This window comes from Erpetoichthys calabaricus, chromosome 8, assembly GCF_900747795.2.
Source record: "Erpetoichthys calabaricus chromosome 8, fErpCal1.3, whole genome shotgun sequence".
NCBI classification, from domain to species: Eukaryota; Metazoa; Chordata; class Cladistia; order Polypteriformes; family Polypteridae; genus Erpetoichthys; species Erpetoichthys calabaricus.
In genome coordinates, this window is record NC_041401.2 from 16,969,857 (window position 1) to 16,989,648 (window position 19,792).

General features: G+C 37.6%; 1 protein-coding gene across 1 annotated transcript in view; it reads right to left on the reverse strand.

Annotated features, from left to right (window-relative positions):
• The window catches only part of map3k20a (mitogen-activated protein kinase kinase kinase 20a), a 221,435-nt gene that overhangs the window by 15,168 nt on the left and 186,475 nt on the right, over positions 1–19,792 (reverse strand). Inside the window, exons 17-18 of the mRNA XM_028806282.2 lie at positions 13,554–13,670; positions 7,652–7,726 (exon numbers count right to left, since the gene is read on the reverse strand). Of these exons, the coding sequence (XP_028662115.1) occupies positions 7,652–7,726; positions 13,554–13,670 (192 nt within the window). The remainder of the gene's footprint in view (positions 1–7,651; positions 7,727–13,553; positions 13,671–19,792) is intronic.

Sequence of the window (19,792 nt, forward strand, 5' to 3'; positions counted from 1 at the left end):
GAAAGTGAAAAGAAAGATAGATCTTCATCTAATGAACTATATAACACACCATCAGTTCTACAGAATAAGCTAGAGTTGAACATAGAGTTACCAGACGTCCTTCCATATATCCCGGGGCAGTCATGTATTTCTTGCCAAATTTTTAGGTCCCAATTTATTTTTTTTAAAAGTCCTCATTTGTATGACTCATTTCTCAATTTATTGATAGAGCAGAATGCAAGTCATTATAGAAAGAGCACTTTAGAGAGTACGTTATTTGGTGCATTAAAAATCACCAATCATTTCAATTCTGTTCAAAACAGGCAATATCAGAGCAATCAGATACAGTGGACCCTTGACTTACGAACTCAATTCGTTCGCGAGGGCTGGTTGTAACTCAAGTTGGTTGTAAGTCAAGACTATTTTTCCCATAAGAAATAATGGAAATACCCATAATGCATTCCGAACCTCCCACAGCAACACTTACTTAACCTTTTCATAATAAAAAAGGGTTGTATAATGTGCATAATTTACCAAAACACCAATAATTTTTCTAATGTACTAACCAAAAAGTTATAAAAAGTGCCTAGCCTACCAGAAACAGCAATGTCATACTGTACTCACCATTTAATTTGACATCTTTGGGCTGCAGGAAGGGAGGAGGAGGAGAATGAAATGGAAGGTGGTTATTGTTTGGAAGGAGCCTCCTTATACAAATTTTGACATGCTGTACATATTAGCGAGATCGGTCACACGAACACCACTCTCATATTTCCACATAATTACCTTTTTCATTTCGATTGTGATCGCTTTCTTTACCTTCATTACCTTCTCTTTCTTCCTTAGCAATTATTGAAAAAAATTATATAAATCACTGCACTGACCAAAATTACATCCACAAACACATGTATCTGGGCTCCGACTGACGCTTACAAACGCTCTCGGCTGTTTGTTTACAATCGCGCAAGCGGATACACGTGACCGCATTCAGGTCGTAACGCAAGATGTTGGTCGTAAATCAAAACAAAAATTTTGGTCGTAAATCAAGTTGTTCGCATGTCAGGCCGATCATATATCAAAGGTATTCTGTATTTATGAAATGAAGGTTACGAACTGGGATATGATCAAGTATGGAATGAAGGCACTTAGCTCTGAGACAGCTTACTCTTCCCATGTGCTTAATCTGTCAGTGCTTGTATTTGATTAATGAAGAACTTAGGAGAGAATTTAAATTTCTGGAAAAAGACATTTAATTCTGAGAACAACAAACTCATATGCCAAACATATGACGGTAGATGTTCTATACCCCGTACAGGATACAGAGATTCTAAGCAGCATATCAATATCAAAAAACATAAAGACACTGAAAAGAGTAAGTGTGCCAAGTAGGCCAGGGCTTGAAGCAGACACTATTTATGCAAGTCTAAGACTGTTCTCATACTGTATTATTCAACAGCCTATGTAAAATTCTATCTAAGTAGCTGTATAGATCTTTCTTTTTCAATTGAATTATCAAATGTGCACCAGCGTCAAAGTGGATGCAGTTAGCATCGTAAAATAGCAAATATGATTCAGCAAGTGCATAAGGTGCTGTTTAATGTCCACAAGTAGTAAAGTACATTATTGCAGGAATGGCTTTATGGGCTATATTTGTTTGATTTTGTCATGTGAATGATCAATGTAAACATGTTTCTATACAACATTGTAAAACTATGATGCCCCCATTACTCAATCTCGAATAATCCCCTGCTTCCCCATGTTCTTTCAGGGAAAATCTGGTCCCTCTAGTTGAACAGCTCCAGGGGACTTTTAAAATCTTTTTCAGTGATCTCTTCTCTATAACCTAACACAAATGGCAAATGGACTGTGTTTTTATCTTTTGGCCAAAATGGTACAAAAAAGAACTTCCATTGAACTTATGAAGGAGAAACAGCTTCAAATTGTTGACCAGCAGATGATAAAGAAGGAAATATCACCACAGCAGCTGAAGTGACTACCCTGCCAAACTAGCCTAAGGCCAAGCCCAAGATTCTGATTGTTGTACATTGTGGCAGGAGCCTGTCACCTTACTATTAGTCTCATGAAAGAAGGGCATGAAAACCGGTGGTATTTACTCTGTGAACATGTTTGCACATAATTAGATAATAACCAAAAAAATCTGCCCCAAGGATTACATAGCTTTCTGCATACTCTGATTACTGTCATTGGCAGCACATCTGTGCTCGATGATCCAAATTTATAAAAAAAAACAAAAGCAGGATCAGTGCTCACTTGGCAGAAATAACACGTCCGTTAGGTGCAGGAGAACGAAGATTAATGGGATATTACTGCGTAGACATGTCTGGTTTCCTCATCAGTGATTTCATCATTTTTTCCATTGCTTCAGAACAGTTGGCAATTTCAAAAACCTTTCATTCAAATCTTGTAGATATTTTATTCCCAGTGAATTTCATTGAAAACATTTTCCAGAAAAAAAAGTTATAGGTTCATAATCAACACAAACTTAAATAAAATAAGAATTGATAGTAATGATAGAACAAATAAAAATGTTTTGAACAAAGCATGTACTTAGTGTTGCTTTTTTATGTTTTAATAAAGTGAAATGTTAAGGCCATAAATGATGAGTAATAATGAGGTTCTGTAACAGATGTTAAAATCTATCACTGACTCCAGCATGCACATCACTCCAAAATGTCTCTGTACATGTTTTTTTCTTTCCTTTTCTTGTTGATTTGTCTTGGTAGAGCAATATTTTACTCTACTTTCCCCTTTTGTATTATTAATATGTAGCCTTTGTCAGAATGCCTCAAATCTCACAGATTTACACTGTTTCTAAGGTATTGTACTTGATAACGTCTCCCCACCTTCCCTTCTACATCTATAACCTCAGGCAAGTAGGTACAGTAAAAGGCAAGCAGGAGTTAAGTTACAATTTGAACAATGTATTATTGATAATTTTCATAAATAATAACAATATGCAAAGTACTTTTGAATATTGGCAACCATGCAACCTGATAAATGGTGATGTGTAGTTCAGGCGGCACACAGACTTGTTAGTTACTTAAAAATGTCTCTAGTTAAAGCATCATTTGTGGTCAGCTTTCTTCAGAACAGGCCGCATGCCTGTCTCAATATGGCTGCCGAGCTGTGCTCTTCATTGTGTTGTCCTTTTCAGTTCATGGTGTGTGTGAGATGGTCTTCATCAGTTTGGTAAGAGAGAGAGAGTGAGGGAGTGAGCAAATTTATAAGTTTTCATTCCAACCCCTAGAGCCAATAGGATGTCGTGGTACTTAAAGTCTTCTGATACAAGCCAATTCCAAACAGCCATACTTCAGACCAATGAGGGAATAGAACACCTTCACACCATATGTTAAGGTAAAGCTTGGCAGTTAGGCAGCCTGGCTTTGTATGGGGTTGAGAGAGAGACTTTAGCAAAGAATCACTTGCCAAACTGGTTTGAGGCACTTTCCCCCCAACCCTATCATAAAATTCAAAGAGACCCATTCCTAAAAGGGGAGGGGGGGGTAAACATGAATGCTTCTTACTAATGTAACACTAATATTACATTGCTTTGCCTACGTTACAAATAAAGACATACAAAATATTTATCAAGTTGTATGCAAAATTTCACATCACAACACTTGTGAACAGGAAAGTATTATAAACTAAGACAGAAGCAGAAAATCTGGACAGGACTCTCAACTGTCCTTCTGGTATATTAAAAGAATACTCCATCCAAAAAATGATATTTTTATATGTTATTTAACCCGTATACTTTGTAGTGGTGGCTGAGAAAAATATTTTATCTCATGTTTTCGTGGAGAAAAGACAAAAAAAAGATTCAAATTGATCAGGACCCAACAGTGACCGACTCTGGACAACATCAATGGGAAAAAGAAAAAAATTCTCAATAAACTTGTGTTGCATAATCCACATACTGTATAAAATGTGTTCATATTTTGTTAAAATATTATTGAGAGTTACTTCCTAAAAAAATCTGTGTTAGATGTCAGCAGAAAAAATGTAATTCGCACAATTCTGCGCATTTTTATTGAAGACAGGATACTTGACCAATGAATGAGGAAGAGAGGTGGATTGTCAATTTAAACATACAGTATTATGGAAATTATGTCTTTCTTTTTGACATTCAAAGCAGAGTTTCCAGAAAGTAACATGTGAATTATGTGACACGAGATATGTGAGAATTGTATGTTTTTTTTTTGCATGGATGTTTTTCACAAATTACATGTTGTTGTTCAGAACAGGTCACCACTGTTTTGTTGATTTTGAATCTTCAATATGTCATTTCTCTACGAAAACATCAAATTGGAATTATTTTCTAGGTCATCATCAAAGTACATGGGGTAAGTAACATATACAGAAAACATATAAAGAAAAATAATTTTTGGTTGGAGTATTCCTTTACCCACATAATGTATAACTAACACATATAATGCTTTAGGAGTTAAGGCAGCAGCATATAGAAATTTACCACACAATGTAAAACAATGAACAACATAATAAAACATAAAAAAGTAATGTTAACAATACAACAAACAAAACAATAATAATAAAGGAATCCTAAATTGTCTTTAAGAACAATTACATAACACATAATCATGACTTTCTGGTCCCATTGTAAGAATGTGTAAGGACAACTACAAAGACAGGGCATTAAAACTAAATTCAACTAAATTTTGTACACTCCAAGCACTTATCTTGTCTTAGGTTATCTAAAATGTACCCAAGGCCAAGGACTTGCTTTGCTCACATGTTATGGGTCTCTCTCATTCTCAGACAATATTTTGAGTTTTTCTTCTTCAGTTAAATATTTACAAAAAAATTGTTTTGACTTTGGAAATGTATTACTACAGCATAAGAGTTTAAAAATACAGAATGGATAAATATGTGTATAGATCTTTTTTCATGCAAAAATTATGATGACTTTCAAGGGGATTGAACACTTTTGCATGTCCCTGTATCAGACTTATAGTTGTGGAATCACTATTACTCTCAAAACACGTCTATTACTGGATGAGGTAATATTCCTTAGTGAAAAATGGTTGAAATATCTAACAATATACAGTATTGCTCCCTTGTCACCTTGTTGTATTCAGCTGGAAAAATCTCAGTCCATTTATTATAACACAGTGAGAAAGCAATGTCCAAATTAAAATTAGACAAAAAATCCATTTGAGGAACTGTCTAAAATCTCCGTAGAATCGGGTAAGAACTTATTAAAGATGAATTAAGAATGCTGGGCTGTTACCCTTATTCAATTTCAAAGTTCACTACATGGTTTGAGGATGGTATTGAAACTGAATTTGAATATGATATGATCTACTATAGTCATGTATATGTTCAGTAACATACTTGCTGTTATGTATTCTTATAAAACTAATAAAGGGGAGGGGAAATTTGAGATTGGATGTAAAATAAATTTCAATCATCTATGCAATACAGTTAGTTAGGGAATAAGCAAGATGCTTAAGTATGCTGAATCTGCCTCTGCTTATCTCCACTCTGACAAACATGGATAACTGAACAAGTGTAAAAGATCTTAAATTATTCACAAATCTGAAAGTAGCATGATCAAGAGTGAGTAATGTTGTCAAGGGCACTCTTGGGAATAGAAATATTGGCAGAAATGTCACTGCAATAGGTTTTCTTGTAAAAAAGAAACAAAAAATAAGTTGTCTACAAGCATCCATTACCACCAACCATAGCAAATAAAGAAACCTGGCTTCAGTTTCAATTTTGTACTTAGTTTTCAATATCTAGACTGAAGGACAGAGATATATTGAGACAGAATCCTAAATACACAGACATTGTCACCATGCTCAGTTAGCTTATTTTACTGTACTGCAAGCTAAGGCATACATAACAGTTTATGTCTTAATTGTGAAATTTCTTTAACTTAGTTTCTTTGTACATTTACTGTAAAAACAAACTTCACTTGAAAAAGGTACACTGAAAGATGACAAACAAAACTGTGTCTTCCAAAATGTTACAGTATATCTAGCTAAAGTGCAGTGCTATAAATGATAGTGTCATGTGACATTAATATTTTTGGTTATATCATCAATACATTTATACATATCACTGACCTAAATAGTGAGCAAAGCAGCTAAGACCCTAAATATACTCCTGTGGTACTCTGTTATTTAAGAAGACATTACATGAAGTCACACTTCAAACATCGGACATTAAACTATCTACTGTAACTATTTACTCTGGGCACCTGCTCAATCCATCATAAGGTCCTTGATGGGGCTACAGGTTATCTGGGTAGCATCAGGTACCAGATAAAAATGAACACTAGATGGACTGGCAGTTCCACACACACAGAATCTGTTAACCTAACCTGAACATTATTGGCAATTGAGAAGTAGTCAGTTTACATGGTGTTTACCTGCCCAAGTCTTTCTCATCTCAGTGACTTTACCATAATTTTGACTAAATTAACATATTTAACCATCACCTGCAAAAGTTAATTGTGACATGGATGGATGCCATTTTTAGACTTCAAGTGGTTGCACATAATGTGGCACTATATATTGTGCAGTACAATTAATCTTTAATTTGCAGGGCGTTGAGTTGCCTCTCTAATTGTATTTGTTTTTTCTACTCCCATTATCTGTTTTATTATGTATGTTATATTTGTAGCACTGTAAAATGCACACTGCGGTGCCTCTTTGCTAGCTGTGCACATTTTTTGCTCCACATATTTGTCGTGGCACTCTTTTGATGGGACATGTTTACCAGCGCTTTTATGTCCCACCCAGTTTTGTCCTTCCAACACTCAATACAGAAGGTGACTGCACTAGTAATCAAACTCACCTTTCCAGCTCTCTCAGTAAGCATTACTAACAACTTGATTATTGATAATAGTAATGAATAGAATAAATTCTATTCATAGTTTAAGTTAACTACTGTGACCACACAGAGTACCCCTGAGCCCCAAACCTCAGACACAATAGTACTCTACAAAATCCTGCTTAAAAATAAAGTAATTTATTATAAACAGGTCACTGAATGTGCAATAATAGACCAATCAGAATTAAACGAAATAAGGGTCTCTCTCTCTCTTCTCTTTTTCTGCTTCTCCTTTGAGTGTTGCTAGCTGCCTCCCGACTCCAATGTGAGGAGGCGGGCTTCTTTTCAACCCAGGAATGCTTCCTGTGCCATGCTTTGTCTTCCTGGAAGCAATTCTGGGCCATACAGAAACCCAGGGTTACAGTTCCGGACTCCAACTCCCAAGCACCCCTGCAGGTGTTCTGACTGGGCTGCCACACAAGGACCACCGCCACCTGTCATATGGGGAATGGGATTGTTCCCAACTTCCAGCTTCTGCTGGTCCAAGCAACAGATTAGCCCGGATGGACACAAAGTTATTTCTTTGTCTAGTCAGCCAACCCTTATGTCCTTCTGTTCTGGCCACCAGTTTGTATTCTATCAATACATTTGTAGCTATTTAGACTTTTAAGTGTAGATTTGGATTCAGTGTGACATGTAACGAAACATAAAAAGATTTCTTTTGCCAACCAAGTTGAAAAATGTTCTGTTTTAGCATTCAGTCTGAATGAAACATCAGCTAACACTGTGATTAAGGCACCAGCAATGCATTGTAGTCAACCCAGTCTGCCATTTTAGTAGCCACTTAAAAGCTTACCTCATAATTCACAATACATTCAACAGTCTCATTTTCTTGAATTCCAACAATCCACTTGTCCATAACAAAAGGAGGCTGCAAAACAGAGGGTGTTAAGAAACCAATTAACTCTCCAATATGGTTTAGTACATGGGCAGCAAAGTGAGGGTAGTCTTACTATGGTATTTTATCATCCCTCCATGGCACAGTCATGTGCTAGGCAGGCTGTAAAAGATGGATCATTGAAGAAAATATCATGAGAACACAAATGAAGGTAAGCAATCGTATTTATGATCCAAATTAGAGTGCCAAACATTTCAGCTATAAATCTTCTGGTACTATTACGTAGCGGAAAGTGTGACCTTGTTTGTCAGACACTGGGCTTTATATGACCATTTCTGACTTTTACACTTTGATGTGTGAATTCAGAATGCCACTTTTAGCTCTATAAATATGGAGTAGCTATCATCACCTATATTATAAAACCAGCATGATTCATCCTAGAAAAGTCAGACAAAGAGACATTGGAAACTGGGTTATAGGGTGGTGCTGAGGTGAGGAGAAAATCTGCAGTAACCAACATATTCAACCTAGCAATTTTCTACCCAATATTCAGCCAATGGATAACAAACTAGACAAATTTAGAGATGGTTTAAAAAAAACTGCTCACCTAATCCAGAGAATTTAATAATTAAGTTTGCCTTTTTTTACCTTTCTAAGGGAGTTATTAATGTTTTTTTATCACACCCCTCTGCAAGCCAATGATATCACTGCACTGGACAATTTAAATAACATTATTATGGGATATGAAAAGATACACTTTGAGCAATTAGATAGATAGATAGATAGATAGATAGATAGATAGATAGATAGATAGATAGATAGATAGATAGATAGATAGATAGATAGATAGATAGATAGATAGATAGATAGATAGATAGATAGATACTTTATTAATCCCAGGGGGAAATTCACATACTCCAGCAGCAAAAAATATTAAATTAAAGAGTAATAAAAAATGCAGGTAAAAAACAGACAATAACTTGAATAATGTTCAACGTTTACCCCCACTGGTGGAATTGAAGAGTCGCATAGTTTGGGGGAGGAATGATCGTCTCAGTCTGTCAGTGGAGCAGGACAGTGACAGCAGTCTGTCGCTGAAACTGCTCCTCTGTCTGGAGATGACATTATCTAATGGATGCAGTGGATTCTCCATAATTGATAGGAGCCTCTTGAGTGCCCGTTGCTCTGCTACGGATGTCAAACCGTCCAGCTCCATGCCAACAATAGAGCCTGCCTTCCTCACCAGTTTGTCCAGACGTGAGGCGTCCTTCTTCTTAATGCTGCCTCCCCAGCACACCACTGCGTAGAAGAGGGCGCTCGCCACAACTGTCTGATAGAACATCTGCAGCATCTTACTGCAGATGTTGAAGGATGCCAGTCTTCTAAGGAAGTACAGGCGGCTCTGTCCTTTCTTGCACAGAGAATCAGTATTGGCAGTCCAGTCCAATTTATCGTCCAGCTGCACTCCCAGGTATTTATAGGTCTGCACCATCTGCACACAGTCACCTCTGATGATCACGGGGTCCATGAGGGGCCTGGGTCCCCTAAAATCCACCACCAGTTCCTTGGTTTTGCTGGTGTTCAGTTGTAGGTGGTTTAAGTCGCACCATTTAACAAAGTCCTTGATGAGGTTTTTATACTCCTCCTCCTGCCCAATTAGTTAAGTTTAGAACTTAGTCATCAGACTTGGATGAGTAAACAACTATTGTAATAAGATTCATCAAAAATATGTGAATAGCTGTATGCCTACAAAAACAATCTGTTTATTTCCTAGTAAGAAACTGTGGATCATCAGTGAAATCAAAAGTTCACTGTAGCCTTGCAGCAATACATTTCACATCAGTGATGTGGAAAGCATACAAGAAATACAAGTACAAATCCTGATAAGCTGCTAAACTCAGAACACGTATAAGCTGGACACTGAGTATAGCAACAGTCATGATTCAAGTAAAATGTGGCATGATTTGCGTATGCTTACAGATGGCAAACTACTGCCTAATGCAATCACGTCTGCATTTTCTGTCCTGGATAAACTTAATGCTTTTTACACCCAGTTTGAACAAGCTGTGTTTCAACTGATTGTCTTTCGCACCATCTGATTCATCCTTCTTGGTTTATGTCAATGACCCAAGGAGTATTTGAAAAAAATCAACATCTACATGGAAATACCATATGATCTCCATCTGCTTCAAAAAGACCACATAAAGCAAAAACAGACAGTCTCAATGAATACACTCACTCCATTACGAAGAAATGCTTTTTACAGACTGCTGGGACACATTAAGTAGAATATTCCAGATAGCATGAGCACCCTCTAGTTTGCATACTGTCACACTTTGTCCGCAGGGGATGCCATATCCCTTTCACATCATACCATTCTGGCACAAATGGATAAAAAAAGCTATGCCAGAGTTAATTTCTTAGACTACACCTCAGCACTTGACATTGTTGTCTCTTTTTAAGCTGACCACCAAACTCCTAGACTTGGAACTCCAGACTTTCAATTTGGCAGACCCCAGCAGATTGACAAAATCATTTCTACCACTGATCCCCTTACTATACTCATTCTATACCTATGACTGTGATCCAACAAACAAAGGTCCAATTCTGTCATTAACTTTGTTGATATCACCACCACAACAGGCATGCCCACCAACAATGATGAGATGGCTTAAAGAGGTTTGCTTTCTGTCACCAGTTCTGGGACAATAATCTCTCCATAAATGTCAGAAATTCCTAGTAGCTGGTCACACATTTTAGTAAGAAGAAGGAAGACCACACTCCCATCTGCACTAATGGAGATTCTAAGGAGAGGGTCAGCAGCTTCAGATTATTTTGACTGACCGTCAGAGATGACTTGAAGAGGAAATAACTCATCTCAGCTATAATGAAGAAGGCTCATCAAATTCTTTACTTTCTTAGATGTCTGCGGACAGCAAAAATGTCTCCATCTATGCTCACCAATTTGCATAGGTGCACAGTGGAATTCATAATCATTGGATGCATCACACCTGTTCAGTTCAGGACTGCAAAACATTTTACAAGGTGGATAAGGTAGAATGTTATTGCAACTGAGCTTTCTTCATTTCATTAACCCCTCAATCAACACAACCTCCAAACACCTGTTATGGACCATTAACACTAACACTAGTATGAATTTCCCCTTGGGATTAATAAAGTATCTATCTATCTATCTATCTATCTATCTATCTATCTATCTATCTATCTATCTATCTATCTATCTATCTATCTATCTATCTATCTATCTATCTATCTATCTATCTATCTATCTATCTATCTATCTATCTATCTATCTAGTAGAGTTAGAGGGTGTTTGAATCCACATGTCATAAAGTTACTGAACAACCTCTAAGTCTGATAAATACATATTTTTGTATATGAACTGTATATATTGTATATACAGTATATGTTGTATTCTATGTATGATACTGTATTTTTGCTGTTGTTGGGTGTGCAATGGATGAGAAAGAAGATTTTTGAAGTGAGTTGGATGAAGTGATGAACAGTGTACCCAAGAGACAGAAAGTGGTGATTGGAGCGGATTTCAATGGGCATGTTGGTGAAGGAGGAGGTAATGGGTAGATATGGTGTCAAGGAGAGGAATGAAGAAGGTCAGAGGATAGTGGATTTTGCCAAAAGGATGGACATGGCTGTGGTGAATACGTATTTTAAGAAGAGGGAAGAACATAGGGTTATGTATATGAGTGGAGGAAGATGCACACAGGTAGATTACATCCTATGCAGAAGAGTTGATCTGAAGGAGATTGAAGACTGAAAAGTGGTGGCAGGGGAAAGTGTAGTTAAGCAGCATAGGATGGTGGTCTGTAGGATGATGTTGGAGATCAAGAAGTGTAAGAGAGTGTGGGCAGAGCCAAGGATCAAATGGTGGAAGTTGAAAAAGGAAGACTGCAAGGTTGAGTTTAGGGAGGAGGTGAGACAGGAACTGGGTGGCAGTGAAGAGTTACAAGAAAGCTGGGAAACTACATCAGATGTAGTAAGGATGACAGCAAGAAGGGTGCTTGGTGTGACATCTGGAAAGAGGAAGGAGGAAAAGGAAACCTGGTGGTGGAATGAGAAAATACAGGAGAGTACACAGAGGAAGAGGATGGCATAGAAGAAGTAGGATAGAGAGATGCAGAAAGTAGACAAGAGTACAAGGAGATAAGGCGCAAGGTGAAGAGAGAGGTGGCAAAGGCTAAAGAAAAGGCGTATGATGAGTTGTATGAGAGGTTGGACACTAAGGAGGGAGAAAAGGAGCTGTACCGATTGGCTAGACAGAGGGACCGAGCTGGGAAAGATGTGCAGCAGGTTAGGATGATAAAGGATAAAGATGGAAATGTACTCACAAGCGAGGAGAGAGTGTTGAGCAGATGGAAAGAGTACTTTGAGAGGCTGATGAATGAAGAGAATGAGAGAGAGAAGAGGTTGGATGATGTGGAGATAGTGAATCAGGAAATGCAACAGATTAGCAAGGAGGAAGTAAGGACAGCTATGAAGAGGATGAAAAATGGAAAGGCCGCTGGTCCAGATGACATACCAATGGAAGCATGGAGGTGTTTAGGAGAGATGGCAGATTGTTTAATGGAATCTTGGAAAGTGAGAGGATGCCTGAGGAGTGGAGAAGAAGTGTACTGGTGCAGATATTTAAGAATAAGGGGGGTATGCAGGACTGCAGTAACTACAGGGGAATAAAACTGATGAGCCACAGCATGAAGTTATGGGAAAGAGTAGTGGAAGCTTGGTTAAGAAGTGAGGTGATGATTAGTGAGCAGCAGTATGGTTTCATGCCAAGAAAGAGCACCACAGATGTGATGTTTGCTCTGAGGATGTTGATGGAGAAGTTTAGAGAAGGCCAGAAGGAGTTGCATTGCGTCTTTGTGGACCTGGAGAAAGCATATGACAGGGTGCCTCGAAAGGAGCTATGGTATTGTATGAGGAAGTTGGGAGTGGCAGAGAAGTACGTAAGAGTTGTACAGGATATGTACAAGGGAAGTGTGACAGTAGTGAGGTCTGCGGTAGGAGTGACGGATGCATTCAAGTTGGAGACGGGATTACATCAGGGATCGGCTCTGAGCCCTTTCTTATTTGCAATAGTGATGGACAGGTTGACAGACGAGATTAGACAGAAGTCCCCTTGGACTATGATGTTTGCTGAGGACATTGTGATCTGTAGCGATAGTAGGAAGCAGGTTGAGGAGACCCTGGAGAGGTGGAGATGTGCTCTAGAGAGGAGAGGAATAAAGGTCAGTAGGAACAATACAGAATACATGTGTGTGAATGAGAGGGAGGTCAGTGGAATTGTGAGGATGTAGGGAGTAGAGTTGGCGAAGGTGGATGAGTTTAAATACTTGGGATCAACAGTACAGAGTAATAGGGATTGTGGAAGAAAGGTGAAAAAGACAGTGCAGGCAGGGTAGAATGGGTGGAGAAGAGTGTCAGGAGTGATTTGTGACAGACGGGTATTAGCAAGAGTGAAAGGGAAGGTCTACAGGACGGCAGTGAGACCAGCTATGTTATATGGGCTGGAGACGGTGGCACTAACCAGAAAGTGGGAGACAGAGCTGGAGGTACCAGAGTTAAAGATGCTAAGATTTGCATTGGGTGTGACGGACAGGATTAGAAATGAGGACATTAGAGGGTCTATGTGCAACTATGTGTGCACTAAAACCAGACAGTGTGGCAGAAATACATAATGTATGTTCCATTTTACAGTAAAATGCTTCTTTTCTTTCTTTCATTCTCCAGCTTGTATTTTTCATACTTGCACTGTTTAAGCTGCTTTACATAACACTTTTACATCCATTTTGAATTAAACTTGTGTAAAATGCTTGTACCATACCTTAGTCATTTTTAGGACATCAATATCTGGTCTGCTTGGTACAAAATTCACATCCTTAATATATGCTATTGCCACCTCATCCCCATCCAGCTCCATGTACATTTTCCATTTGCAATCCTATAAAGTAAAAAAAATAAAATAAAATGAGTTTGGTACAGTCTTTCGATTTAGCTTGTCACCTAAGAAAGCATTCGTGAGAACAGGTATTGCTGTATAACCAGTTTAAAGATGTCAGTGTTGTATGGTGGTGCATTGTTTAGCAGTACTGCCTCATACTTCCATAGTTCAGTTCTTGGCCTGGGTGCAGTCTGTGTAAAGTTTGCACAGTTTCCTTCATCTATGAGGCTTTCCTTCATTTGTCTTCCTAGAGACATGCATGTCAGGTTAAACAGAGAGTTTAAATTGGCCCATTATACGATAAATAAGTATTAAAGAGTGTAAGGTTGGTTCTCACCTATTGCTTTATGAGGCCCTGACCAATAAAGAAAAATGACTGGTGAATAAAGATTTCTAGAGCTAAATAATCTATTTTGATATGTATATGAAAATTCCCCTTGAAGATTAATAAAGTATCTATCTATCTATCTGTCTATCTATCTATCTATCTATCTATCTATCTATCTATCTATCTATCTATCTATCTATCTATCTAAAGCATTGGCTTAACTTACTAGGAAATGGACAGTATAAGAAATAAAATGTATTGTAATACAATTTATTCTTTTGATTTTTTTGGCTATACAGATGCTCACCAACCTGAATGGTTATAAATAATTTTCAATACAATCTAAGTATACAAGAACAAAAGTTTGATTTTAACCTGGCATAATGTGCATGGCATTCATTACAACCACAGCAATGTTATTTCTAATATTTACGCTCTTTCTTCTTGTAAAGTGATGCAACAGCACAGCCTAGAGGATGTTTTATTGAAATGTTAATTTAAACTGAGCCAGGAAATGAGAAGAGTGTTGGTCTGTGTCATCAAAATGAAAAATGTGTATTCATATAAGGTAAATTAAAAATAAACAATTAAAAAAAAAAATAACCGTATAACATAAATCAACGTGTACCCCATCAAAACTTAGTGTCAAATTGTGAAGAACCTTGTACTCCAAATAAATTAACCTAGGAGAAAGGGATACGCAAAGGATATCTCCCATGGATGGTTTGGATGAGAAAAAAAACATCTCAGCCTGAACAGGGATACTGGGACCCACTCCTAGAGTGAGTTGTTTGGGTTGTGTGCACGAGTGAGGGTCTGGTGGCAGGATGCCCCATAAAGCAAATAAAGCCCACTCTGAGAGATGGATGGAGCTGCCTATATGGTAAAGGTGTGGTATTAGATGGGTAACAGAAAGTGATGGAAAAATCTGGATCTGCTAGACCTTGGCTTTCCACAATTTATTTCCCTCGATTCTATGATTCTTGTCATCAAAACATTTTCAACCTATATTGTTTTAACAAAAATACAATATTTTTATTATCTTAATGTGAATCACATTTTACAAAAGTGTTTCAAGTTGTTAAGGACATTAAAAATTATTTAAAAAAATATTTTATATGACAGTCCATAGACGGGTGGACTGGTGACTGTAATCTGACCTGGTCTGAGTGAGTTAGTGGATTCTTGTGAATGAGTCCACGATGAATTGACATCCCATCTGGAGTTGGTTCCTGCCTTGCACAGATTTACGCCAGGCCAGGCATCAGCTAGTGGGTGTCAGTCAGATAGATATTCTTTGTATACAAAGAACCATGGACACAGAGTATGCATTCCTCTAAAGCTAAAGGGACAACAGCTATGATTTTCTTGTGTTCTTCATCCTATGCCATATGCTTTTTGTATGCAAGAACAAGCAAAATTACATGTTTTATTAACTAAATAAAAAGATTAAGAAATGCAAGCTTTCAAGGCAGCCTGAACAAAACGCCTGTACTGCCTCGAAAGCTTGCATATTGTAATCTTTTTAGTTAGCCAATAAAAGGTGTTATTTTGCTTGACTTCTCATTGCATCCATTATGGCTAACAAAGTATACCCTACTACTACAGTATGTAAGAACTAAAGATTTTGTACTTTTGTGTAAATTGTTGCGATACGTTGTGGGCTCTGCAGTCTGCTTACTATATTAATGTAAAACCACACTTAATATAACAATAATCCTGTTGTTTAATGTGGTGTTTATTCAGTAGGATGGTGACTAGGTATGATGGTGAAGGATGCAAAAAGGTTATAGGATTCAAATGAATCTTATGGTAACAATGATGCAGAAAAACCCCACACTTCTATGAAATTTCACACTCACAGATTTAAGCATCTAAAAGATGAGCAAATCTGATGATTTTGTTTAATGAGGTTTACTGGCTGCATCTTGCTTTTCTCCATCATTTGTTCCTGTTAGATTACCGGCAAGAAGATGAACCTAGAGAAATGTGACAACCAGCTGGTACTGCTGTCGATCTCAAAGTCATGAAGAAAGGTGCAAAAGCTATTTGTGTTGCTCCCTGCCAGGCAGTTGCTCATCAGAAGTGCAGGTGTAGCCCTTATACGTGCAAATGACAGGCCAGAGAGGGCCGCATCTGGGTTTTCCAGAAGGAGCAGCTCCTAGGCCTTATGGCTTGTGAGGCCTTTGAGTGAACACACATAAAACATCAATTGCTACCGCCTGCAGACTGAGGAACATTGAAAATCACTTGTCTGTGTGTACCGGAACAAGTCCTAATCTCCCTGGATTAGAGAATAAATAAATAAGAAATCACTCTTTGATTCACTTCAAATCTGGCATGGACAGATAAATGTCATTTCACATTTATTATTACAATTATAACATATTTGACAATGACTTTATCCTAAACTACCTTATAAAATGACATATATGATGATAGTAGGCTTTATTTCTTTTATCATTGATTATTTGGAAAAGGTCTTAACCCAGTCTAACTTTCAATTTGAAGGTACATTTCATTTCATTTATTCATTTTCTAGGTCCATCACCAATTAACATGCATGCCTTTGAGATGTGGCAGGGCACTGGAGTAGTTCATCTGTTCAGGAAGGCTTTTAGCTCTACTTGACTTTACTACTACCCTTCTCTCAGTTTACCTTTATGTCAAGATGTTCATGTAACCTGTATGTGTGTGTGTGTGTGCGAGACCATCAATCATGTTGTCTGTTAGGCTTTTTTCTCTGAATTTACTGTCTTAATCTGCTTTATTTATTTATCTGGTTTGTACAATGCTATATACTCTATACCCTGCCATTCTATCTTAAACTCTGTGAAGTGCCTTGAGCATGGAAAAGGAGCTATATAAATAAAATGTATTATTATTATTATTCACATATAGGAAGAAAATAAAAACTCTGCACACATATTAAGCAGGCAGTAATATAACCTACTACAGGTTCCAGGGGCCAAGAGACTACAACACTAACCACAGAAACATCTTTATTAGCAGTGAAATAGAAAATGATTATCTATAATAATAAAAGGCAAAGCCCTCACTGACTGACTCACTCACTGACTGACTGACTGACTGACTCATCACTAATTCTCCAACTTCCCGTGTAGGTGGAAGGCTGAAATTTGGCAGGCTCATTCCTTACAGCTTACTTACAAAAGTTAGGCAGGTTTCATTTCGAAATTCAAAGCGTAATAGTCATAACTGGAACATATTTTTTGTCCATACACTGTAATGGAGGAGGCGGAGTCACGTATCGCGTCATCACGCCTCCTACGTAATCACGTGAACTAAAAACAAGGAAGACATTTACAGCACGAGTCACACGCGGGAACGAAGGTAAATGACGTTCATTTTTGACTGTCTTTTAATACTGTGTAAGCATACATATTAACACATGTGCAATTAAACGTGTGCATTTACGGGGTGATTTCTCAGGCTTAAAAGCTCACCTTTTATCAAACACGGGAACAAAGGTAACTGACGTTGTTCACTGTCTTTTAATACTGTGTAACCATACATATTAACACATGTGCAATTAAACGTGTGCATTTACGGGGTGATTTCTCAGGCTTAAAAGCTCGCCTTTTACTAAAAAGGTAAATGCAAAACTATTTTCAATCAGTTTATTGAAACACTCCCGTTAAGGATTGCAATAACATATTCGCGAGATAAAAGAACGAAGTAGGGGGAAATGGAGGAACAGCCGGAAACAGCGAAGAGCAAAAAATTAATTAAACAATTGAGAACGGAGCGAGTGAAGCATGCAAGCATGTTCATAAGGGAAACAAAGCACGGTGTAAAACGTAAGTTTAAATTAAGTTTATAGAAACGCTCCTGCTGCGGATTGCAATAACATATTCGCGAGATAAAAGTTTAATGAGAAGACACGAGGTATAAACGAACCACACGCCGTGGCGCAACGTTAAGGGCAACAGTTTCAACCATTCTATGATCTGCTTCTCGCAACTGAAAGACGGCACATGGCGGATGTTAGCCGACTTGCTGACCGCAACGTTAGGGGCTTCAACTATGGCGCTGACGCCACATCTCAGTGCCAACACTTTGCAGACTCTACTTAAAAGACACGCCCTCCTCACTGGACAGTTAAAAAGACCAATCAAACTAACAATGACATCAAGTATTACCCAATCAAAAGTAGGAAAGGAGGCATCTTCATAAAATGCGTGTGGGATGATTTGCATGACACGCTGCTTTAAAAAAAAAATGATAAAAAAAATACGGGATAAATCCCGTCCAGTATTGATTCAAAACGGGACGCGCAATTTCATTCTCAAACGCGGCACGATTCCGTATTTTAAAGGACGGGTGGCAACCCTACAGTGCCAGGTAACCACCCATACAATCAGATTGTGATTCAGACTAGGAATGCAATGAATGTAATTACCCCGATCTACATACAAGGCGAAAGTCTTGCAACATTCAAAGATGATGGTTTGGGATAATTAGTACTTATTAAGTACACCATGGCACATAAAAGAGCTTATGAAGCCTTGAACCGAAAAAAGCAAGATCTCAGAGATCGTAAAAAAAAAAATAGGAGGTAATGTCGTTTTACTCGCTGTACATTTTAGTCAAACATTACCAGTTATTCCACGAGGGAGACCAGCAGATGAACTCAACGTGTGTTTAAAATCCATGCTTCTCCCACGCTTGGTTATATGTCGCATGTTCTCGGGTAGGTACACCAAAAAATGTATACATTTAAGCATGTAATGGGCAAACAAAAAATGAGGCATACCCGAAGGCACTGCAGTAGTACTCAATGTAACTTTACTTCTTAAATGTTAATGTTTTACTGTTTAATAATTTATACGCTTCTTATATATTGTTCAAATTCTTTTATCAAAATACCAGTGACAGCGCAATGCACAATAACATGGAGTGAATACACCATACGCATCTGCCCACGGCCGCCCTGGTGTGCGCAGATAGGAGTTGATTCTAAAATAAAATAAACATAAAAAGAGTAATACAATCATCACCCATAAAGCGGATAGCAGACGTGACGTATTATATGTGTACCAGATTTCAAGTCAATAGGTGAAACGGTTTGCAAGCTACAGGTGATTTAATATCCTGGACAGACCAACGAAAAGCCACGGTAGCAAATTATAGAAGATTTTACTGTTTAATAATTTATATTTATATGAAATGTGCTTCTTATATATTACTTCATATTCTCATATGATAATGATGTTAATGTTGTTTATATTGATTTCTATGTTATTGTAAGTGCATCTATGTGTGTATATGTATGTATGTATGTATGTATGTATGTATGTGTGTGTATATATATATATATAAAAAAAATATATATAAAAAATATATATATAAAAAATATATGTGTATATGTATATATAATATATCTGTATATGTGTGTGTGTATGTGTATATGTATATATATATGACAGCAACACTCATAACAATGACAACACAATTACATTGACAATCATGTTACGTTATTTTTAAAATGTTTCCTTTACTTTTTCATAACCTCTTTAACACACTACTTCTCCGCTGCGAAGCACGGGTATTTTGCTAGTTTTAAATAAAGACACCTTTATTTTGTTCATTCTTACCTGTCAAAGACAGTTATTGAATAAAAGTAAAAATATTTGATATTAAGGGATGGCACGGTGGTGCAGTGGTAGCGCTGCTGCCTCGCAGTTAGGAGACCTGGGTTCGATTCCCAGGTCCTCCCTGCGTGGAGTTTGCATGTTCTCCCCGTGTCTGCGTGGGTTTCCTCCCACAGTCC